Raw genomic sequence first — 25,633 nt, 5'->3', positions numbered from 1 at the left:
CCATCTTTTGCTACACTCTCGTTTTTTTTCTGTGTGTTTTTTTTCCTTGACTGACGTTTTGGATGATTTTGGGTTCACCAGGTAACAAATTTTCCGTGCCGTGTTTAGCTAACCTTAAAGTTTCCTGAGCAAAAGGAGCGTAATTTAACGCAAATTCATTAGATTTGCGGAAGAAAAAAAGGAAATGAAACGACACACGACGAATGAAGAGACGTAGGTACGGTAATGAGTAATAAAGGAAATCGATTGTTGGCGCGCGCGTGTCTCTTCTCGTGAATTAGCTTTAAAATATGTTTGTCACTTGATTAAAATCGGCATCTTTTCATCAAAAATTCAGCTGAAGGAGGTGTGAAGGAAAAATTTTTCTCAGAAAAAAATCGATTTTTTCGATGATTTCGCTTTTTTTGTCCGTTTTTTCAGCTGAAAAAGGAAAAAAGACGTGGTACGTGTTGTTAGGTCGCTCTCCCGTACTCTCTCCGGACTTTTGTTGTTGTTGTTGTTGTAATATGTGTCTTGCATGACAATGCAGACTTTCCGAATATCATCATTATTATTCTATCTTCATATATCGCTTTTTACTACACTCAATACTCATATATTTGATAAAAATTTCCTCTTTTTTTTCTGTCGTTGTCGTATAATATTGTAATAAAATGAAGACGAATTGGCAAACATGGAGCTTTAGGCGCACACACACAAATTTAAGCGATAACGACGATAAGACTCGAGGTATTATGGCGGTGCCTGCTTTCACGCGCAAATTTTTATTATACAAAATAAACAAACAAATGACAATGCAAAATGGCGATAAAGGAGACGAAAATAATGTAGAAAGTTGACAATTTTTTCGAAATTTGTTCAAAAGTTTTCATTTTGGCGCATTTTTAAATTTTGAAATGTGCATTGGGTCAAAAATTTGAATAAGTTTAAAGTTAAAAATGTGAACTGAGTAAAAATAAAAATTCTTCGTAAGTTCAAAATGTGAACTGGGCTAGAGTAAAAATTCTTTTAAAATTCCAAATTTGTATTGAGTAAGAATTCAAAACTCAAAATTCGCATTTGGCATGAATATAAATTCTTTCAAATTTTGCACTGGGCAAAAATTTAAATTCTTTTTGAAATTCAAAATTTGCATTAGGCAAAAATTCAAACTCTTTTAAAATTAAAATTTTGCATTGGACAAGAATAAAAAATCTTTCAAAATTCAAAATTTGCACTGGGCAAAATTTAAAACGTTTAAAACTCAAAATTTGCATTTGGCATGAATATAAATTCTTTTAAAAATTCAAAATTTGCATTAGGTAATTGCTGTAAAGCTCAAATTGTGCACTGGGCAAAAATTAAAACTATTATAAACTTCGTAAATTTGATATAAAATCGATCTCAAGAATTTTTTAAACCTCATTATAGGTTAGGTTCCTTCAAATTATCACTTTTTCTTCCATATCTTTTAGATGGATTCATTAATATCACTTTTTGTAATTCATTTAAATCAGTTTCATTGTTCAAAATCAATATTGAATGTACACTGGGTCTAAAAATTTTGAAAATATTCATTGGGACGAAAACTTTTTATGTTCATTAGGTTTGTAAATTAAAATGAACCCAGTTTACATTTTGTTTTAAAACCCAATGAACATTTAAAATTTTCGTCCCAGCGAACATTTTGAAATTTTCTTCACAAAATGGACATCAATCCTTTACAAAATACACCTTTTTTTCCCCAAAATGCGATACATAAAAAAGTAGCAATATTTACATAACAATAAAAAGAAAAAAGAAGAAGAAAACGAAAAAAAAAACTTACCTTCGTCCCGATTACTGCCAACCAATATATCGATACCGTCAAGGTCGGCTTCATTTAGCATCGTCATCGGATCGCTTGGCATAAAAACCCCATCGATCGTTGGCGCACTGGGAAAACCCAAAATGCCCGAATACGAGTTCCATTGTTGCACGGAAATTGTCTTCGAGTCAACTTGCTGCATGCATTGCATAACGGCAGCTGGTTGTTCCGCGAGCAACGTTGAATTGCAACCGCAATCATCAACTAGTGCCTTGCCAATTTGCACCGCCTGCTCTGCCGTCATGTGACTCCACGGGGCATTCAGCGTGCCCGATTGCAAGATGCCACGTTTTGACAAGCCACGCGTGATGGGCGACAACATGTGCAAACTGACAGCACTTCCGCCCGCCGATTCGCCAAAAAGTGTAACGAGATCCGAATCACCGCCAAAAGCCTTGGCATTGTCCTTTAACCAACGAATGGCAAGTGCTTGATCCCATAATCCCATGTTACCTGTGCGATGAATGAAGAAAAAAAAAGATGGAAACGCAAAAAAAATTAATTATTTCGGAGAAAAGGGAATTTGCGTCATCATCTTTTTATTTACGTTCTTCTTTTAAACAAAAAAAAAATATTTTAATATATTTATTTACAAAGCGAAGATTTTTTTAGAGGCAATTTATTCAAAGCGAAAGATAATTTTCGAAAATTTATAAAAATTCTTAATAACCATTTAAAAATTTAACAAATTTTCAAACATTCACTTTTTATGAATTCCTCCTCCTTTATTAATTTTTAATAATTTGTCAACAAACTCTTGTATAAATTTTCGAAGATTTGGCAAGTTTCTAAACAATTGTTCGAAAATTTAACAAATTTGTGAAATTTTGTTCGAAAATTTGACAAATTTGTGAATTAATGTTCGAAACTTTGTCAAATTTCTGAATAAGTTTTCGAAAATTTCTCAATAAGTTTTTGAGAATTTGTCAAATTTCTGAATTAATGTTCAATACTTTGACAAATTTTCGTATAAATTTTCGAAAATTTGGCAAATTTCTGAATTAATGTTCAAATATTTGTCAAATTTCTGAATTAGTTTTCGAAAATTTGTTAATTTTCTCAATAAGTTTTTAAAAATTTGTCAAATTTCTGGATTAATGTTCAATACTTTGACAAATTTTAGTATACATTTTCGAAAATTTGGCAAATTTCTGAATTAATGTTCGAAAGTTTGTCAAATTTCTGAATAAGATTTTCGAAAATTTGTAAAATTTCTCAATAAAGTTATCGAAACTTTGTCAAATTTTTATAGAAATTTTCGATAATTTGACAAATTTTTGAATTAATGTTCGAAACTTTGGCAAATTTTTTTCGAAACTTTGGCAAATTTTTGTATAAATTTTCAAAAATTTGCCAAATTTCAAGAAAATCTTTGCTCATAAAATAAAAATGACACGATTTCATTCAACTAATTTCGCTAAAAAGCACAACACGAAAGTAAAAAGAAGAAAATCTATTTACATTTCATCATTTAATTAAATTACCTGGTGCCTCGTCTTCCATGCCCGGCAACAAGGGCGCGAGATACATGAAGCCAAATGCGCCCACGCGATACTGCATCGACGCCACAATCACATTTCCGACTGCCGCAAGTGCCGCCGCATTGTAAATATCCAACGTGCTCGACCCGGACATGTATCCGCCGCCATAAATCCACACGAGCATCGCCAACTTGTGATTACTCTCCTCCTCGTCGTTCGTTCGCGTATGATACTGCTCCTTACTTGTGCCACGCTGATGCCTAAGTCGTGCCTTTGCGGGCGCCCAAATATTCAAATAGAGACAATCCTCGGAGACATTCGTGTTGGGATTCCACATTTCCTCGCCGGCAAACCCGGGAAAATATTCGTATCTGTGCGACAGAGAGAAATTAAGATACATCGATTAGTTGACCTTCGACGAAACTTCGCCATGCATTATTAATTTTTACGTCGACATGTGTGCGAGGCTGTGCGACATAAAATTAAGGTAATAATGACCCGGATAAATGTCGTAATAAATGTTTATGTGAAAGGATAATAAGTGAAGTGGACAGCACGTGTTGAAAAGGTAAAGTTCAGGGTAACAACTTTTTTTTTGCGGCAAGTGATGCGAAAGATCGAAGGGCATTCGATAGCATTTTATTGAAGCAACTAGTGGTGGTAGATTTGGTATCCATTTAATATTGAAAACATTGGGAAACGCAAAAAAAAAAAAAGGTTGATGCTAATTTGTTTACGGCCTGAAATGGTTTTTTATTTAAAACCTTCATGGTTTATCTTTTTCGCAGAATTTCGGTCTCTCAAGTCTCTTATTACGTGAAAACAGAAAATATTTCTTTGGAAGGAAATATCAGTGATTAAATTTATTATTTTGATTAGTTTTGCTTGAAAAATTTTCCATTCAAAACATGAATGAAAATAAAAAAAAAAATTAAATAAAATTAAACTTATAAAATTTAAATAAAAAAATAAAATTAAAATTAATTATATTTTATTAAATAATTTAAAAATGTTCTATCAAAGAACAACGAATTTTTTCAAAAATAAATAAATAAATAAGGCCGCTCCAAATTTATTTCGAACTTTTTGTCCCAAAAACTTTTTTTCAAAATGGCAAAATAAATGGGGGGGGCAAAATAAAAAAAAAATTTGAAATATTTTTTCATACAAAACGACAAAGTTTTAAAAGTTTTTTACCATTAATCAATATTTTAGTTGATTTTATGGTATCTTCATTGAGATTTGATATTTTGAAATATATCTCAGAGTATTTCAAGATAAAAATTTAAACAAAAAATTTTCGTAAAAAAAACTGTCAAAAAATTTTGAAAAATATTTTTTTTTAAAAAAATTTTAAAGAAGAAAATTCATGTTAAAATACGATTTTTAATACAAAAATTGTTAAAAATTAAAAATTTTGGGAAATTCCTTGAAAAAATATGAAAACAGACCAAAAAACGATCAATTTTGATGAAATTTTAAACTTTTTTTTAATTTTGCCCCATTGGATTTTCGACTTTTGAAATGGGGCATGGGACTAAAAGTTCAAAAAAAATTTGGAGCGGCCTAAATAAAAAAATAAAATATTTATTTTAAAAATTTTTAATTATTAAATTAAATTAAATTATTAATTAAAAATTATTAATAAAATTATTTATTAATTGAAAAATTAATTTTTTATTAATTTTGAGTCAATTTGCATTTTTTTTATGCTTACGTAACATAAATTTTTTTATAATTATTAATGAAACAAGTTCTTTTTTTTAAGAAAATAAATTTGAAGGGTTTCTGGAAGCAGAAATTAATCCCACTTGTTTGTTTAAAAACCTAATAAAAATATAAAAATTTCCCTTTAATAAAAATTCATAAAAAATTTTGATTTAATTTTTTTTAAAATACAATTTTATGTTAAAAATATAGAAAAAAGGAAAAATTTAGAAAAAAGGAAAAATTTCAAGTAATTTTGCAAAAGTAAAAACATAAAATTTTTATTAAAATTTGGAAATTTCAAAGCATAAAATAACCGAAAATTGGTTGTTTTAAAAAATCTTTTTTTTTTTCTTAAAATAATAAGAGAAAATTAAATAAATTCAAAAATAACAAAAAAAAAATAAATAAATAAATATTTTTAAATAAAATATTATTTATATCGTGATTATTAAAATGTATAAAACAAAATTTTATATTTATTTAATTAAATTATTTTAATATATTTTTTTAAAAGTTTGATTACAATTTGAAAAAAAAATTAAGTAAGTATAAAACAAAAAAAAAAATATTTTTTAACATTAAAATATCAAAAAAATTAAAAATTTATTTAATTCATTAAATTTATTTAACAAATAACTAAAAAAACTTCATTAAATAAAATGAAATTATTCATGAAATAAATTTAAAAAAATCATGAGAAGAATTAAGTAATTGAAATTATATAAATTTAATAAAGTAAAAATTTTTAATTTTTTAATTAACAAAATTAAAATATTTTTTAATAATTTTACTTTAAAAAAAATCAATTATTTTTCACAGAATCTAAATAAAATAATTTTTTAACAATCCATTCTAAACAAAAAAATAGAACAAAACTTTGATACATTTTTTTCAATGCGAGAGTTAAAAAAATGCGTCTACTTCTAAATTAAACTTCCGCTCCATTCCCGCAACACAAAAAACGAAAAAAAAAATTAATTCCAACTCACCTTTCCTGCACACACGTATTCGGCATTCGCGTCGCATCGAGCACTCCGTGCCACGGCTCTACCGGAACGGGCTTCTTAAACCTCAAACTATCAATGGGCGGCTTGGCAAAGGGAACTCCCAAGAAGACATGCACTTCCCTGCCATGCGAATGATCGGAATATCCCCGAATGGGCCCGCTACTCGTTTGTACCACTAACCTATCTATGATTGCATTTGTGGTGGGAATAAAGGCGATGCATGTGACAAAAGCGAGAATGTGAAACACAGACGATGAGAACGTTGACCACGACACTTTATTTTTATTCCTATGGTGCCGCTGCTGCTGGTCTATCGTTGCAACGGCAACTTCTGGCATTAAGTATTTAAATTTCATTTTATTTAATTTAAATGTTGGCTTGTTTATTTTTATTTTTTTTTTTTTGTTTTGCTGTTCTGTCGTTCTCGGAGCTTCGCCGTTAAATTGTTGTCACACGCATGCACACTGTGACGTACGTTAAACTCATGCACCGACTCTCGTCATGGCGCAATCATCATCATCATCGCCAATGACGATTGTTTACTCAAATGGAGCAAAAAATAAAAAAAAAAAACATAAAACGCTTAATTTCACTATCACTTTCAACTTTTATGATCCAAGATTTATTATTTGTTGTGATTTTCCGGGTTTCTGTTAATTATCTGAAAATACAGAAAAAAAATTAAATTTATTTAAGAAATTTCAACAAATAATTAAATTTTATTTTATTTCTTATTTATATAAAAAAACTTAAATCTTCCCTAATTTATTCGCATAAATATTATCACAACTGTTTTTTTTTTTCATTTTCAAGATTTGTTTGTACTGCCCATGTTGCATGTTCGCGCGCGGCAACGTTATTTATCATGAATGCCTGTCGTTGTTTTGTACTTTTCAACAGTTCAGGGTTAAGGATTGCATAATTTGTTGTACTACTGGATTTTCTCGGTATTAATACATGAAAAAACCAAATCAATTAAAATCAATTAAATCAATTTTTTCGTATTGTTTTTATCGTTGTTTGAGTCCTTGCGTGTACTGAGGATGAATAGTTGGAAAATTATGAGTTTTGGTAATGACTTGCTATGAAAGAGATGGAAAAATATTAGAGGAATGACATGAAAATTTTATTTTTTTTAAACTAAAATTAATTAATTTTGTAATGGTTTGTTTCTAATTGTTTTATTTGGCATTGAAATGTGATTATAATTATGGAAATTTTAAATTTAAATAAAAAAAAATAAATTTAAATTAAAATAATATAAATAAATAAAAATAATTTTTAACGAAAGTATTATTTAGTGTTCGGCACATGCTGCATGTAAAAAAACCATGCATGCATGCAGCATATATGTCGACATGCATGCTGCATGCATGCAACATACTCACAAATTTCAATAGTCCAAATTTCAGTTTTTTAAAGAAAAAATTATTTTTTTTTTCACACTAAATTAAAAATGAATTAATAATTAAATAAAGAATTGAATAAAATAATTTTCAAAATTGATGAAAAAAAATTAATAATTTTAAAAATATCATATCGTGATGTCGAATACCGATTTTCAAATTAAGACATATTTAAATTCTAATTAATTTTTTACCATTATGTAGCTTAACCAATCTGAAAAATATCTATTTTCGTTAAACTATAGTTCCATTTTTTTTCATTGAAACTTTTCCATTATTGATAGAAAAATATAGTCAAGCTCTTTTTAAAATCTCAAAACTTTTGTTCAAAAATAAGAAAAATCTTAAAAAATTCAATTTGTCGTAATGTTTTTAAAAGCTATTTAACCCAAAACATTTGACTTTTATTGTATCGGTCTTTAATAGCTACTAAAAAAGTAAAAATATTTTATTTTTTTTTCTTTAAAAAAAAAAATTTTTTTTTCATCAAAATAATTTTATTTTCATATTTTACATGTCGACATGTAAATTTTAGGCTACATGCATGTCGACATATATGCTGCATGCATGCATGCCGACATGTGTATAGGGAGAACACTAGTATTATTAAAAATAATTTATTTTGTAAATTCTATTTTTTTTACTAAATTTATTAATGTTAATAATAATTATTTTTATTAATATTATATATATTTTTTTTTAATTATTAATATAAATATTTTATATAAAAAATTATTTTTTTTAAATAAATTAAAAATATTTAAAAAGAAAATAAAATATTATTTAATAAATACATAAATAGAAATAAATAAATAAAAATATTAAATAAACAAAGTTTTGATTTTATATAAATAATTTTTTCTATTTTATATTAAATAGACTTCTCACCATAAAAATTAATGAATATTAATATTAAAAAAAATATTATTTTAATGTTTATCTTTTAACGTGAATTTTATGGATTTTTTATTTATTTTAATTAAAAGTTTTATTATTTTTACAAAATTTAAAAAAAAAATTTTTTTTCGATTTTTTTTATTAATATTTTGATTTTTTTTTTATTTTTTAAAGAAGAAATATTAATTTTTACTAATTATTGATCGATTTTGAGTAATTTCTTAAATAATTGTTAAATATTATTTTTTTTCAACAATATTTAATTTTTTTAATTATTTAAATATTTTCTTTTACTTCATTTTATGAATTGATAAAAAATTTAATTTTTATTTATTTTTTTTAAAATGAATTTATATGAATGCAAAAAAGGGGAAATAAATTGAAAAAAAAAACAAACAAATAAATAAAGAGTTGAGACTTAATTTTGAGAAAAAACGTTGCTTGACAACATTTATCTCCTTTTATATTTTTATACTTTTCCGCGTTCTGTATGCTTTTTTTTCTGAAAAATATTAATTAAATTAATTTTTTAATTAAAAAAAAAAATGTATATTTAAACATAAATAAAAAAAAACATAATTAATTAAATAATTAAAATTATAAATAAATTAAAAAATAATGAATAATGAAAATAATGAAAATAAAATTAAATTTTAAAATAAAAATTAATTGATTTAATAAATTTTTAAATTAATATTTAAAAAAAATTTTTTTTTTAAATTTCAACAGTTTATAAAAAAATAAAATAAAATATAATAGCTAACCCCAGTCTATACAGACAAAATATTAATTAAAATAAAAATTAAAATAAAAAAAAATTAAAAATTAATTAATTTAATAATTTTTTTAATTTAATAAAATTTTTTTTTAAATTTTAATTCAATAAAATTAAATTAAAAAATATGAGAAAAAATATCAATTAATTAAATAAAATTATAAATTAAAATTAAAATAAATTAATATTTAATTATTTTTTTAAAATTTTAATTCAATAAAATTAAATTTTCAAATAAAAAAAATAAAAAAATATAATTTTAAATTTATTTATTTTAAAATAAATATAAATTAATTTTATAAAATTTTAAATTAAAATTAATTTATTTTAAATTAATTTTTTAAAATTTAATTCAATAAAATTTAATTTTCAAATAAAAAATTTGAATAAATAAATTTTTAAATTAAAATTTAACAAAATATTTAAAAAAAAATAAAACAAGCCAAAGAAAATCGATATATTTCTATTAACTCTTCATCAAAAAAATTTCTTTTCCAACGTTATTTTTTGTTGTTTTCGTTTTAATCAATCGCCTCTTCCGTGCTGTCCGTTATTTATTATTTAAATTATTATCATTCCAGTATCACGAATTATTTTTTTTTGTTTCGTTTCATTGATAACATTAATAATGAAGAAGAAATTGCCCGTCATTTTCATTCTTCTCCGACTTCTTGCTATTTTTATTGTTACTAACGCGCGCCGTTCTTCGACTGGCTTGTTATCATGTTGTTGCCACAAATTGATTTCATGATGCACGTGATACAATTACACAATAAATAATAATAATAACGATGAGAAAAACGGAGGAAAAATCAATAAAAACGGACTTTTTGATGTAAATAATGGGCTGGCTTTAAAACAAACCGAGCAACATTGAAATAAAAAAAAAAATTTTTTTCATTGAGAAGGGTCGTCGTCGCTCACTATTTAAATAATAAATTCAGTTTTGTGTCCAATCATCATCGATTTTATTTTCATTCAATATTTTGTTGCCCTTTTGTGAGTGTCATGCAAGTTTTTTTTCTCGCTCTCTCTCGGGCTTTTTTTCAAAAGAAATCACGTTCGCATGCTTTGAAAAAAAAATAATTATATCATTTTTCATACAAGTCGCGAGGTATGGAGGTGACACATGCAAACACACTTTATTTATTTATTTAACAATTAAATAACAATTTAAAAGTACAAAACGAAGCGCTTCAGACACGCGTCAAATGTCCATGAATTTTTTATGTTACATAATTAAGAGTTAATTAGCGATGCTTTTTTCTTCGTTCTGATTTTTTTTTTTTTTGTGTGCGCGGGCACTTTTTAATGGGATTTAATGGTTTGCAGTGAAAAACATGACCTTTGGCCTTTTCACGAAGTAACGGGTTTTATTGAGTGTTTTTGATTGTTTCACTTTTCAAAATGTGTCAAAAGAGAGTTTCCTGTAAATTTATTTTTTTTTCTTTTACATTTGACCTTTAGTGTGATGATTTTTATTGATTTTGTGTCGGGGGTTTTTATGAGCAAAAAAAAAAATATTAGATTTCAGAATGGATTTTAATGAAGAATTTATTTTAAAAAAAATTAAATTTTAGTAAATTTTTTTACTCATGAATCATAAAGTTGCTAAAAAAATTATTTAAAAATTTATAAGAATCAATTAAAAATTAAATTTAAATTAATAATAAATTTTAATTTATTTTTTTTTATTTTTTTAACTAATTTTTGACAAAAACTCTCTACTTTTTATTATATAAAAATTTAAAATAATTTTATAAAAATTTTAAAAATATTTTATTTTAATTTTTTTAAATTTATTTTATTTTAATAAAAATTTAAAAAAATCTGTTTTAATTTAATTTTAATTAATTTTATTTTTAATTTGTTTTTTTTTTATTTGACTAATTTTTGACAAAAATTCTCTACCTTTAATTATACAAAAATTTAAAATAATTTTGTAAAAAATTTTATTTTAATTATTTTTTTTATTTAAATTTATTTTAAATTTAAATCAATTTTAATTTATTTCATTTTAACGAAATTTAAACAAAAATCTGTTTTATTTTTAAAAATTAAAACTCTTAAAATATCACTTCCTTTTTTTTTAATTATATTTTTATTTTTTTAATTAAATTTTTAAAGAGAAATATTTAATAAAATGTTAATATTTAAGTAGTTTAATAGTTAAGCTATTAATTAAATTTTTAAAAAATAAATATTTTTTAAAAATTTTCTTCTTCCATTAAATTTAAAAAAAAAAATTAAAATAATTTCATAAATATTAAATTAAATAAATTAATTATTTCTAAAAATTATCTTTTTAAAAAATAATTTGGAAAAAATAAAAGAAATTTTTATAATTTTAATTTTTTTTTAATTAAAACAGATATAAGATTTTTTCATAAATTTCACTAAAATAAAATGTTTTAAATTTAATTAAATAAATAATTTTAGAAAAAATAATTTAATTTAAATATTTTAAAAATTTTTGTGAAATAATTTGAAATTTTTATATAATTAAAAGTTAAAGAATTTTTGTCAAAAATGTAAATAAAAAAAGTTAAAAAATTTAAATTGAAAATTAAAAATAAAAAAAAAATTATCAAATAATTTTCAAAAATTCCATTAAAAATATTTTTTTTAATTAACAAATTTTTTTTTAAATATTTTTTAATGCAATCCGAGGCAATTCGATAATTTTTATTAAAAAAATAACTAAAAAGAATGTCATTAAGAATTCGCCATATAAACTCGAAATTCATATTTTGTCGGACCGGTAACACGATACATTTTGTTGTTGTTGTTATTTTTTTTTTTTTGCCGACCACAGAGACGACGACCGGCATTACCTTCGTCAATGAGGCCGAGAAATACAAACAATTTGCAGAAACGTGGGCGTTTTGGGGTTAAAAATAATTTCAGCCACGCGTCAAACGTCTCTGGAGATAAATAACAAAGCCATTATTATTATTTTCCATTTTTTTTGCGTGTTTTTTTTTCGTTAATTCGCTCCGCAATACTTGATTGTGCTCGCTCGTGTATTTATTTGCTAGCAAACACAAAGTAAATCATGTTTCGAAAAAAAAAAAATATTCCGTTGCCTGGCATCTTCTCTGACGACTAAGTTGTTGTTTTTTTATAGACACAGAAAAAAAAACGTTTAATGCTGTTAAGGTTTGCTTTTCGTGAAACTTGCCTTATTATTTTGTTTAGAAGCAAAAAAAAAAAATAATAATAAAAATGGAGAGAAGAGAAAAAGGTTACTCGATTGCGTCTCTTTCTCTCATGGGCATGTCTAGAAAACATAAATAATGATTGAAAAAGGACAAAATGTCCGCAGATGAAATATAAACATTAGGAATACTCGGAAACTAAGGGACTATTAAAGGCCATTGTATCACTTAAATTGACGTGGAGACGCCTGGTTCTTTGTTGCACGTGCTCCATATTACTGCGCGAATGAATATTTTATGTCGCTACAAAGGAATTGCAAGTGAAATGATCTGAATCCGAGAAGTGAAGTGTAAGTTAAATAGACATAGCTCCATTTTTACGTTGTACTGCATTTCGGGGAAAAATTTGTGAAATTGCGTTTTTTATGCGATTTTGTTCTTTAAAAAATTGATGAAATTTGAAAATTGAAATTTAACAAAATGTCAGAAAAATTTTGTATTTTTCATTATTATTTTTTTTTTAATTTTTTTATTTAAATTTTTTTTTTTTTTGAAAGAAAAGTTCAAAAAATTTTTTTTATGAATTAATTAAAAAAAAAAATAAATAAAATTGGAATTTCAAGAAAATTTGGAAAATTCATGAAAATTTTGCAAAATTTTTAAAACTTTCAAAAATTTATAAAAACTTGAAAAATTCTTTAAAAATTCAGAAAATTTATCAAAAGTTTGTCAATTTTTTGATTCATTTTATTTAAAAAAAAAAATAAATTAAAAAAAAAGTTAAAAAGAAACTTTTGGAAAATCTGAAATATTCGGAAAACTCAGAAAGATTTTCGAAGAAAAATTTAGAAAATAATCCTTTAAATATGAAGGAAAATTTGAAAAAAAAAAATAAAAAAAAGAAATTTTTAAAATTCATCCAAAAATTTAGCCAAAAGTAGAAAAATTTAAAAATATTCAAAAAAAATCTCAAAAAATCATCAAAATTTGAAAAATTCTTCATAAATTCTTTAAAAAAATTAATACAATTTTTAAGAAAATCTAAAAATTAATAAAATTGACAAATATTGAAAACCTTTTGTAAAAATTTGAAAATTCAGAAAGAATTTAGAAGAATATTTGCCATTTTACTTGAAAGATTATCAAAAAATCATCAGGAAAATTCAAGAAAATTTGAAAAAATGTTCTAAATATTAAAAAAATTAAAAAAAAATTTAAATTATTTAAAAAAAAATGAAATTTGGTTAATTGAATTAAATTAAATTAAAAAAAAAAAAACAAATTAAATTAGAAACTATTTTAAATATTTTTAAAAGAAATTAAAAAAAAAATTTAATTTAAAAATAATTTTTAAAAAAATCAAAAATAATTTAAAAAAAAAATTAAAAATAAAATTTTAAAAAAAAATTTATAAAAAATCTCAAAATTGAATAAAAATACGATCAAGTACCCTCCAAATACTTTCCGACATGTCACTTTCAAGTCTCATATTTGTCTTTTTTACTAAATTTTTGTTTACACAGAGCCCCGTTTGTGTGCGAGAAACAACAACAATTCGTCGTATTTTGTAGTAAAGTAAGCGCATGTGATGTTTGCATCTTGCTGTTTTTTTTTTCTTCATCATTCCAAATGAATAAATAAATACACACAGCGAAAGAAGACGAGAGCTCGACTTTTACGAAAGAAAAAAAAAGTATATTATATAGTTGTTATCATTTCTTTTCTTTTTTTTTTTGCACGACGACTCTTTTTCTTCGCTCGTCGTACATTTTTTCAAGCAGTTCCATGGAATTACATGCACTTTACTTCAACGTTCATAGACAACCACGGCAACGACAACGACAACGACGACGACGACATGGCAATAAAAATTGTATCCTTGAAATTTTCTTTGCGCCTTGCTGGCTATCATCATCATTATCATCGTCGTCGTCGTTTTAATAAAGTGCCTGCAATCGTAGTAGAAGTTGTAGTAAGATGTGAGAAAAAAAAATCCAAAGCATGTTGGAAATTATTTCTTCGTAACGTAAATGAATGTTTTTGCAAGAAGCAAAAAAAAATGGGAAACTTTTTCCAGGGAAAACTTGTAGATGACACCTTTTTACCGGGAATTAGCTGATGTTAAGTAAACATAAAAGGTAGGCAATTTTGCTCATAGCTCAAGAGAAATTCAGTAAAATCAGCAGTTTTGGTAATTTTTGACATTTATGGGATTTTTTTGAGGGTTTTATTGACAGTTAGTGAGAAAAAATTAGAAATGGAAAAAAGGAAATTGAATCTTTTTCCAAGATTTTTCTTCAACAAGATTTTTATAAGAATTTAATTTTTATAAAAATTTTTATGCAATTTTCAATCAATAATTAATTGATCAATTTCAATAAAAATAAAAAAAATAATCATTTAAGTAAAAAAAAATTAATTAAATATTAATTCATTTAATATTAATTAATTGAAAAATTGAAAAAAAATTGAATTAAAAAATAATGAATAATTATTTAAAAATTTTAAATAAAAAAATTTAAAAAAACGAAAATTTAATAAAAAAAAAATATTGAACAATTATTTTATTTTTTTGTAATATAATTAAAGTTTTTGATTTTTATCAATTAAAAGAAAATAAAATATTTTTTTAGTTTTTACTTCTTTTTTTAGAGAAATAAAAAAAAATATTTTTATTAACTTTATTTTTTTACCTCATCAATAATTTATTTTAATTTTGAAAAATTGTTTTTTTTTTATTTAATTTAAATTTTTAATTTATTTTTATTTTATTTTAATTTTTAATTAATCTCAATTAAGACAAATTAAATATTTTTTTCTTTATTTTTTGATAATTTTAAAAATTTGTTAATCAATTTTATTTTTTTTTATAATTTAATTAATTTTTAAAAAAATTAAAAAATATTTTTTTTTATTAAATGTTTTTTATTTAAATTTTTGATTTATTACCAAATTTAAATTGTTTTTATTTTATTTTATTTTTAATTTATTTTTTTTTTTAATTTTAATAATTTTATTTATAAAATTATTCAATTTACAAATTTTTTTAATTAAATTATTAATATAAATAAATCAATTTTCGAAGATTTTTTTTTTACTACAAATAAAATTTTGATAGTAATGTCAAACTTTTTTTTTAATGAAAACTTCAAAAAGTACCCGGAATTCTTTGAAGTTTTCTATTACTTTTCATGAATTTATAATCATTCTCCATCGAAATCCTTTGATCAAAAATGGATCAGACAAAATCCATCAATAATACTTTCAAATCATCGAAGAAAAAAAATTGTCTGGACATGACCTTACTACATGACAAGGTAACACATGTCTCAATCCACTTCTTACGTTTTTCTTTCCTGGCAAGACAACAAGGAAAAATATTTCCTTTCATGCCACACACAAAAAAAAATATCCAACCAAAAAATTCAAAAGAAACACAAAATGAATGCCACAAAATCACTAATTGAAGTGCTTCGTTATATTTTTCACCTTATATACTGTTTCTTGTCCTTTTTTACGTTTACACTACACACGAAGAGGTATACACGGACCGCATACTTTTACCACTTTTACTAAATAACTCTAGCTAGGTACTTTTCTATAACATATGATGAACACTCTTTTGACCTTATACAAAATCACCATTTTTTTTTCTACATTTTCTTTTCTTTTTCTCCCGTCGTCGTCGACGACGTCTCTCTGCCTGCCTTCGGAACAATAGAAAAACACAAATAAAGGTAAAAAGACAACTAAGACAAGACAAGGAGAGACGAAAATCACGTAAAATTGATCACGATGCGTCATTAATGGGTCGTCATAGTGTCAGGCAGCAGCAGAAAGTGAGAGAAAAAGAGATGAAAATGTGAAAGGTAAGCATTTTTTTTCATATTCTATCAATTTAGGGGACCTGATTTTACTCACAAATTCTTTCTTGCTTGCAAGTACACTTTTTTTTTCTTGTATTTAGCACCAGACTGTTGTTTGAGTATTTTTTCTTGTTTAAATTTACTGTGAAAACTTTGTTTGATATGTTTGGATTTCCTTAAAGGTATAACAGTTCTTGTATAATAATTATGATAGTTTTTAAATTTATTTTAATTATTTTTATGTTTTTTTTTTGTTTGTACAATATACAAAATACACAGAGGATCAAATATAATCAAATATGAACGCGCGTAGTTTTTTAACTTGTTAACCGTACCATTGCTCAAATAAAACTGAATTTATTTTCCACTCTTTTATCGAGGTAAAATTTTCAGTTGTACACAATGTACTACACAGCGCTACAGCTACGACGGAATATGCGCCGCCGACATCAACGACGAAGTCTACACACGTTCAGAGGTATTTACAGTTTATGTACATATGCGATTCTATGCTTTTTTTTTATATCATTTTATGTTGTTATACATGCTCTTAGGGTTAGGCGAATTTTGGTACTTTATGAATTCGGAAGCCGAATAATTTCGATTCTTTTTCAGTTCTGTATTTCGATATTTCAAGTTGCATCAAATTTTTTTTTTAGATTCGTAGGAACGACGTTAATATATGAGAGAGATATTCAGCTGATTTTACTCGATAAATAATTCAAAAGGCAGCTGGTATGTTCATTATCCCATGAATATCAGCTGAAGCTTCACATCACCCGATTTCAGCATTTCATCGAAAAATAAATAGCATTTTTTGATGGTTTTGTGTTAGTTAGGCCTAAAGTAGTCCAAAAACACTAAATTTAAAGTTCTAGAACGAACCAAACGGATTTTAGAATTTTTAGTGCATTTGGGTATATTCAAGTACCTCTTTGACATACCCAATCTCACTAAAAATGCATGGAAACACTGAAGTTCGTTCTAGAATTTTAAATTTAGGTTTTTTGAATTATTTTGGGCTTAACTAACACAAAACCATCAAAAAATCTCATGCCATTTATTCTTCGATAAAATTCTGAAATCGGGTGATGTAACCTCTGAAGAGCCCAAGTTCAACATGAGACTATCAGCAATCTAAGGTAAACCTTAGATTTCTTTCTGTTGATGATCTTTCGATGATTTGGTCAGACATACTAATCAAGTTTCGTGTTTCAGGGCTTTTTTCTTGAATTCATTTATATTATCACAGTTAGTTTCGTACAGTCTTGACATTTCATTGAATATTTTGACACCTTTGTACCACACTGATCCTTGTTCGTTGTATGATTTGTCTTGTTTTGGTCTAAAGGTTGCGCTATTTCCTAAATTGTACGGTTATGCATTGCTCACTTTTTCGATGTTGGTTTTCAAGTAAATTGGAAGTATTCTTTTCAAAGACTTACCTTTTCATTCGCATCATGAAGATCCTCAATTTCAAACGTGTAAGCTCGACTTGTTGATTTGTACAACCATAGTTTCTTGACAAGTTGTTGAAAGAGCTAAAAGTTCAGCTTTATATGATGTAAATGAAGTTATTGATTGTCTTTGAGTCTTCTAACTTACCAATTCTTCAACCATCATGGCATCCTGAATTTGATTTTCTTCCATCGAAGCTCTCTACCTACTCGAAAGACAAAATACTGACCGGTTTAACCTCTTAAGGAATCTAAAAGAACTATGATGAGGTCAAAAAGACCTTTTATGTGAACTTTACAATATCTTAAGGGATCAACTTAATCTGCTTTCAAGCTTTCAAGTTTACCATCCGCAGACCCGAAAAACTGATATCTATAGTTAGAGGTCAATTCAAGGTCAATTTGATCCCTTAAGAAGTCAGATTGATATCACAATAAGGGAATAAATAAATTTCTTAAGGGTTCAAATTGACCTTGAATCAATTTCTTGAAAGGATAAATTTTTAGGTCTGCGGATGACTAACTTCAAAGCAGATCAAGTTGATTCCTTCAGATACCATAAAATTCACTTAAGGGGTCTATTTGACCTCATCTAGGGCCCGTCTGATTCCTTAGAGCTGAAGGGATGTCGCTCAAATAGATAGAGAGCCTCGATGGAAGAAAGTCAAACTCAGGATGCCACTTAAAGATGGTTGAAGAATTGGTAAGTTAGAAGACTTAAAGACAATCAAGAACTTTCAAGAACTTGTCAAGATACTATGTGGCTTGATGAAAAAAAAAAGTAATATGAAAAGAAAAACTCATAAATAAAAAATTTGCCATCCCCTAACCAAAAGAGAGAAAATCTCTCTGAGAAAAATTTTAGCATAAGGCTCTATGTCTAGGTATCAAAATGAAATAAAATTGATTTGATAAGAGCTCGGGCGCTTTATGTCGGTCGATTGGACTCTTTATGTACAACAACAACGATAAACAACGCATTGTCTGTACGCCGCATACGATACGTGAGAGATCTTTGTTATGGTGCGCGCCGATGCCATTTTGCACGAAGGGCGGCAGCAGCAGCGGCAACGACGACGGTGACCGACGACGTTACTTACAATCAGATGTTGTTCGTACTACTACCACACAATATGATAATGGAATACATAGGTTAGTTTTTTTTTGTGTAATGTTGTTGTTGTTGTTGTAATTCGTGATAAATAGTAGTAGTAGATATCGAAAAAAACGGGAAAATGCTGGAAATCTGTCTGTTTCTCATATAGGCTTATGACAACAGACATTAGTTAAAAATTTACGCACATTTTTTTTTCATCTAAAAAAATTTTCTCGTAAAAAAGAATAAGAAGATACTTACCCATGGGATGGACCACGATGCGATTACATGCCAGCGAACAATGTGCAACATTTAATTTTTATCCAATATAAGATGTCTCCCTGGAGTCATACATGCGAATATAAAAAAAAAATAAGTCGTGAGAAGGATGTTTCGCATGACATTAAAGGCGAGCTGTTTATTTGAGTGTCAGCGACAAATGGATCGTTAAAGCCCTCTTTTTTTTTGGCATTTAAATTTTCATGAGATTTTTATATTTTCTTCAATCTGAAAAAAAATCAAGGCAAAAAAAAATCTGTAGTTTAATGAAAAATTTTTTTGAGGTTAATTAATTGATCATTAACGCCAAATAATTAATTAGGTGACATTGGGGTGACATTGAGTCAACATTGGCAATCATTACAAATTAATTAATTATTTAATAATTTATGCGGTTTAAACTTTGACCTTTTCGTGTGAAGGAAGATTTTTCTCGAGAAATTTTAAATATTTAATTTCATGAGTTGCGGAAATTGAATTTATTCAAAAGTTCAACGGAAAATGATTTCAAATGATTTCGATTGAGACGATTTAAAGTGATAAAAATTTTCAAGGCGAATTCATTTTTCACTTTTATTCGACTCAGTCGTTAGATTTTCGCCTAATATTTTTTTTTGTTTTTTCGTATGAGTTCAAAGCGAAAAGTTTTTTTCAGTAACATTACATTTTTTATCGTTGATAAAAAATAAATTAAATAAAAAAATAATAGTACTTAAAATAAAAATAATAAATTAACTAATTTTAATTAAAATTATAAATTACTATTTAAAAAAAAATAGTTATTAAATTAAATAATTTATTAAGAAATATTAATTCAATAAATATTACTTAATTTAATTTATTAAAAAAAAAAATAAATAATAAAATAATCCGATATTTATTATTATTATTTTTTTAATTATTAAATTATTTTTTTTTAAATTTTAATTTTATATTTAATTAAAATAAATTTATTTATGAATTTAAAAATTAAATCTTAGTTCTTTTTTATTTCGTTTTATTATTATTGAAATTATTATTTATTAATTATTATTTAACATTTTTGAATTTCAATTAATTATTATTCATTACAAAAATTAAAATAATTAAATGTATTAATTAATTTACTTTTTAGTTAAAATATTGAATAAATTAACTTATTTTTTATGAAACATTAATAATAATTTTTTTTTATTTTTCAAAATCACATTAATTAAATATTATTTATTTATTTTTTTAATGTTTAAAGTTTTAATATAATTTTTATTTAATTTAAATTAATTATTAATTACTCTAATATTTTTTAATTTGATTTTTTTTATTTTTATTGAAGTAGTTTTTAAAAAAATAAATTTAAGGGAAATATCTTAATTTTTTTTTTTTTTTTTTGAAGAATAAATTACAGACACCGAGTTTTTTTTTCTTGATATTCATTAATTAAAATTTTTGTAATTTCGTTCGTTCGATTAGAAAACTCGTTCAAATATTTTTTTTACATTTCGCACTTCTGGTTAGACAAAAGTGTCAAATATTTGAACAAATGTTATTTTTTTTCAGTTTATGTAAAATATTATACCCAATTTAAGTTAGGTGAAAATATTCAAAACATTTCACACTTTTGAATTAGGATTTTATACTTGAACTTGAACAAAAATTAAAAATTTTTAACTTTATTTTTAAAAATTTAATTAGAAGTAAATAAATTTAATAAATAATTAAATTAATTAATTATTATTTTTTAAATTAATTTTATAATTTGAATTATTTTTTTATTTTTTTAAATTAATAATTAATTTGCTCATGTTTTTATTTTTAGTTCCTCTTGAAATAATAATTACTAAAAAAAAAAGTTGACTGATAATTTTCGTATCTTCAAATCGTGTAACAATCATTAAATTTACAGACAAAAAGAAAAAAAAATCCTAATCACATGAGGTCTAATCACTGATTGCACTCGAGTACAACTACTGTTCGGCACTTGTGGATAATTATATCACTGATAATGATAACTGAAGACGAAAACAAAAGATATTGCTGCCGATTAAAAACAACTGATTGATACGCGCAAAAGGCCCTGAATACTTTTCGATCGATCGTCAGTCGTTTTTGAGCAGTTAAACTATAAAGTCGAAGAAAAAACGGAAAAAAAACTAAAAATGGGCTCAATTTTTCGGAGCGAGCCAATGTCCTTGTGCCAGTTGTACATCCAACCAGAGGCTGCATTTTTGTCACTTTCTGAGTTAGGAGAGCTTGGAGTCGTTCAATTTCGAGATGTAAGAAAAAAGTTTTCCATTTGTCAAAATATTTCAGTACGAAAAAAAAATTATTCCAAAAATAATCTTATCGCGAGCAATAAATGAACGTCAATCAACTGAAGAATTTCGAAGCACGTGATTAATTTTTTTTTTAATATTTTTTTTTTTTAGTTGAATTCCGAGTCGAGTGCTTTGCAGAGGAGATTTATTACGGAAGTTCGTAGATGTGATGAAATGGAAAGGCAGCTCAATTTCATCCAAGCTGAGCTCGAAAAGGATGAAATTGCGATCCCAGCTGTTACTGATGATAATCCACGTGCTCCGATGCCGCGCGAAATGATCGATCTTGAAGCACAAATTGAACGGGATGAAGAGGAAATTAAGGAACTTTCTGCGAATGCGTCGCAAATGGAGCAGAGTTTTCTTGAGTATACGGAATTTATTCATGCGTTGGAGAAATCGAAGGTAAATTTTATTCTAAAAAAAAATGAAAAAAAAAAAATTAAAAATAAATTATTAAATTAAATATTTTTTTTTTAAATTTTAATTTAATTTATTTTTTTAAAAAAAATATTTTAAATTTAAAAAAAAATATTTTAAATTTAAAAAAAAACTTAATTAATTTTAATTAATTTAATATTTTTTTTTAATTTAATAATTTTTTTTTTATTTTATTTTATTTACATATTTATTTTTATTTTATTTTATTTTAAATTTTAAAAAAAAAATATTTTATTTAAAAAAAAAAATACTAAAAAATATTTAATTAATTTGGATTCAACAAAATTACTTAATTTATTAAATTTTAAATAAATTAATTAAATTGAAAGTTATGAATTTCAAAAAATTAAATTAATAATGAAAATAAATAAAAAATATTTAATGAATAAATAATTAAATTTAAATTCATTAATTAATAAATTAATTTTATTTATTTAATATTAATTTAATTAATTAAAGTTTATTATTTAATTTAAAAAACAATTTAAATAGAAAAAAAATTTAAATTTATTTAAGAATTTTGTTGAAAATGTATTTAATTGAAATTTAGTTAAAATTTATTAAATTAATAAATTTAAAGAACTAAATTTAAATTAATTTAATGTAATAAAAAATTTAAAATAAGTTTAATATTTTTTTATTAATAATTTTTTAATTTTTTTTTTCAATTTTCCGATTGAATAAAATAAAAATAAATTCTGAAATTATTAAAAATAAAAAATTAAATTAAATTAATTAAAAAATTATTTAAATTTTTTTTATTTATACCAAAAATATTTTTTTTTAATTTTAATTTAATTTTAAAAATCAATTAAAATATTAAAAATTAAAATTAATTACCTTTTTATAAATTTATTTTCAGGATTCTTTCAACCACACCCAAACCGACGCCTTTGACGAGCCCATCGAAGGTCCCTTAGACTTTGTCGTTGGTGTCATGAACCGCGAACGCTTCCTCAGCTTCGAACGAATGATTTGGCGCATTGGTCGTGGTAACATTTTCGTGCGTCAAATTGACATCGAAGAGCCTTTCAAGGACCCAAAAACGGTAAAATCTAATTTTTCCCAAAATTCACCTCTAAAAATTATTTTTTTTAGAAACGCGACATCTACAAAATCGTCTTCGTCCTCTTCTTCCAAGGCGAACAACTCAAATCCCGTGTCAAAAAAATTTGCGGCGGCTATCATGCCACTTTGTATCCCGTGCCGCACGAGCAAAAAGAGTGGAACGAAGCTTACAGCGGCGCCAAAATCCGTCTTGCTGACTTGACGCTCGTCATAAACCAAACAAAGGACGAGCGCAAAGTAATTATGAGCAATATTGCGCGAAATTTGATCCGTTGGCGCATCATGGTGAAGAAAATGAAGGCAATTTATCACACGCTGAACTACTTTAACATGGATTTGACGAACAAATGCATGATTGGCGAGTGTTGGATTGCCACAAATGACATCCCGAAGGTGCAAGACGCCCTAATTCGCGTGTCAAGTGCTTCGGATAGTGAAGTGAAGTCATTTTTGCAAACGATAAAATCCGCCGAAGTACCTCCGACGTTCATGCGAACCAATAAATTCACGCAAGGCTTCCAAAATTTGATCGATTCGTATGGGCATGCGTCTTATCAGGAGGTAAATCCAGCTTTGTACACAATAATTACCTTTCCGTTCCTCTTCGGGATCATGTTTGGTGATGTCGGGCACGGAATCATCATTTTTTTGTTCGCCCTGTGGATGGTTTTGTTCGAAGAACGTCTCAGCAAATGGAAAGCCGGCGAAATTTTCGACATTTTCTTCGGCGGGCGGTACATTATCCTCCTCATGGGCATTTTTGGGATGTATGCCGGCTTCATTTACAACGATTTGTTCTCAAAATCGATGAATATTTTCGGATCCCAGTTTTACGTGAACCGAAGTTTGACGGAAGTTGTGCGAGATGGCATCGAAGTTCAGCTGGATCCGCGTTTTGAGTACTCGGGAGACGCTTATCCGCTCGGATTGGACCCCGCATGGCAAGTTTCGACGAATAAAATCATTTTTCACAACACGATCAAGATGAAACTTTCGATAATTATCGGAGTTTTGCACATGTTGTTCGGCGTTTGCATGAGTTTGCCGAATCATTTCCATCTGAAGCGCAAAATGAACGTAATTTTGGAGTTTATTCCGCAATTTTTGTTCCTGGTCTGTCTTTTCGGGTACATGGTGTTCATGATTTTCTTCAAATGGACCACGTACGGACCTCATATGGCCGATCCGCAAAAAGGAAGTAGTTGTGCGCCATCGATTTTGATTTATTTTATTGACATGATTCTGCAACGCGAGACAAAAACTACGATCGAAGGGTGTACGAATGCTTGGATGTACGAGAATCAGCAAGGGATTCAGCAAATTTTGGTTCTTGTGGGACTTTTGTGCATTCCGTGGTTGTTACTGGGCAAAATACTGTACGTTTGGTACTTGAACAAGAGCGGCGTCAAGGATCACAATTATGGGCATCCGGGAGAACCGATGTCGGAAGTGGCAATTTATCAAATTATTCATACGATTGAGTATATTTTGAATTGTATTTCGCATACGGCGTCGTATTTGAGGTTGTGGGCGCTGTCTTTGGCACATTCACGTAAGGATTTTTTTTTATTTTTTCTAAATTTTATTTTTAAAAATTTTTTTTTTTATTTTTAATTCAGTCTTTCTTGATTTCTTTTTATTTTTTATTAAAATTATGTATTTTTTTCTAATTTTTAAATTTAAATTTTTATTTTATGTTTTCAAATTTTTTAAAATTAATTTTTAATTTTCATTAATTTAATTTATTTTATTTATTAATTTTTTTTAATTTTTATTAATTTTTTTTTTATTTAAATTATTTAAATTAATTAATTTTTTTTAAATTTTAATTTTTTTTTTTTGTTTTAAATTTTTTTCATTTATTTTTATTATTTTTAAATTTTTATTTTTAATTAATTTTTTTTTCAATTAAAAATATTATTTAATTTTTATTTTTTAAAATTTTTTTTATTTTTTTTAAAATTAATATTTAATTTTTTTATTTATTTTAATTAAATTTATTTTATTTATTTATTTTTTTTTAAATTTTTTTTTTTTTTGAATTAATTTATTTTTTTAATTTTTTTTTTATAATTTTAAATATTTTTTTATTATTTTTAAAAATTATTATTTTTTTTTTGTAAATTTAATTTTTTTTTATTTATATTAATTGTAATTTATTAATTTTCATAATTATTTTCTTTATTTATTTTTTTTTTAATTTTAATTTTTAATCAAAATTTCAGAATTATCTGACGTTGCATGGGGACAACTCTTCCAAATCGCCCTAAAATCCGGATTTCCTGTCTTAGGACCCCAAGGTGTGATGATCTTCGTTCTGTTTGGTGCCTGGGCTGCAGTTACGGTAGCAATTTTAGTCACAATGGAAGGTCTTTCTGCGTTTTTGCATTGCTTGAGATTGCATTGGTTTGTATTTTTTTTCTGAAATTTTTGACAAAAAATGTAAAAATTAAAAAAAAAATAATATTTTTTAGGGTTGAATTTATGAGCAAATTCTACGATGGCAAGGGATATCCATTTGAGCCATTTTCGTTCGACACCTTGAAAGACGAAGACGAAGGTCAATAGTAAATTATGGCTTAAAATAGTGTCACAAAAATATGAGTTTGTTGTAATAAATAATCAATTGAAGTTGTTGACAAAGTTAGAAAAATGTTTTTTTTTGATAAAAAAATTGACTTGATCGTGTTTTAAATTTTAAAAAATATATATTTTCTTGATTTTTTAAGATTTTTACAAGATTCAATATTAAAAATTTCTTCTGAATAAAATTTAATAAAAATAAAATTTTAAAAATTTTTTTAAACAAAATTGATTTTTTTTAATTAAATATTTTTAACAATTTTTCATTA

The 25,633-nt window shown here is 25.2% G+C and overlaps 2 protein-coding genes across 2 annotated transcripts in view; one reads left to right on the top strand and one right to left on the bottom strand.

Annotated features, from left to right (window-relative positions):
- The window catches only part of LOC134833058 (acetylcholinesterase), a 35,056-nt gene extending 18,694 nt beyond the window's left edge, over positions 1–16,362 (bottom strand). Inside the window, exons 1-4 of the mRNA XM_063847228.1 lie at positions 16,202–16,362; positions 6,027–6,705; positions 3,331–3,698; positions 1,808–2,299 (exon numbers count right to left, since the gene is read on the bottom strand). Coding sequence (XP_063703298.1) covers positions 1,808–2,299; positions 3,331–3,698; positions 6,027–6,400 — 1,234 coding nt within the window. The 5' untranslated portion in view covers positions 6,401–6,705; positions 16,202–16,362. The remainder of the gene's footprint in view (positions 1–1,807; positions 2,300–3,330; positions 3,699–6,026; positions 6,706–16,201) is intronic.
- A 4,714-nt stretch (positions 16,363–21,076) lies between these two features.
- Positions 21,077–25,419, top strand: LOC134834303 (V-type proton ATPase 116 kDa subunit a 1-like). Its single transcript, XM_063848925.1, has 6 exons — positions 21,077–21,230; positions 21,384–21,677; positions 22,576–22,761; positions 22,812–24,333; positions 25,007–25,187; positions 25,256–25,419. Exons 1-6 carry the CDS (start codon positions 21,114–21,116, stop codon positions 25,347–25,349), a joined length of 2,394 nt encoding a protein of 797 aa, XP_063704995.1. The 5' UTR covers positions 21,077–21,113; the 3' UTR covers positions 25,350–25,419.
- Positions 25,420–25,633: the final 214 nt, after the last annotated feature.

Source organism: Culicoides brevitarsis, chromosome 3 (assembly GCF_036172545.1).
Source record: "Culicoides brevitarsis isolate CSIRO-B50_1 chromosome 3, AGI_CSIRO_Cbre_v1, whole genome shotgun sequence".
In the NCBI taxonomy this organism is placed as follows: domain Eukaryota; kingdom Metazoa; phylum Arthropoda; class Insecta; order Diptera; family Ceratopogonidae; genus Culicoides; species Culicoides brevitarsis.
This window is presented reverse-complemented; position numbering and strand designations above follow the sequence as displayed.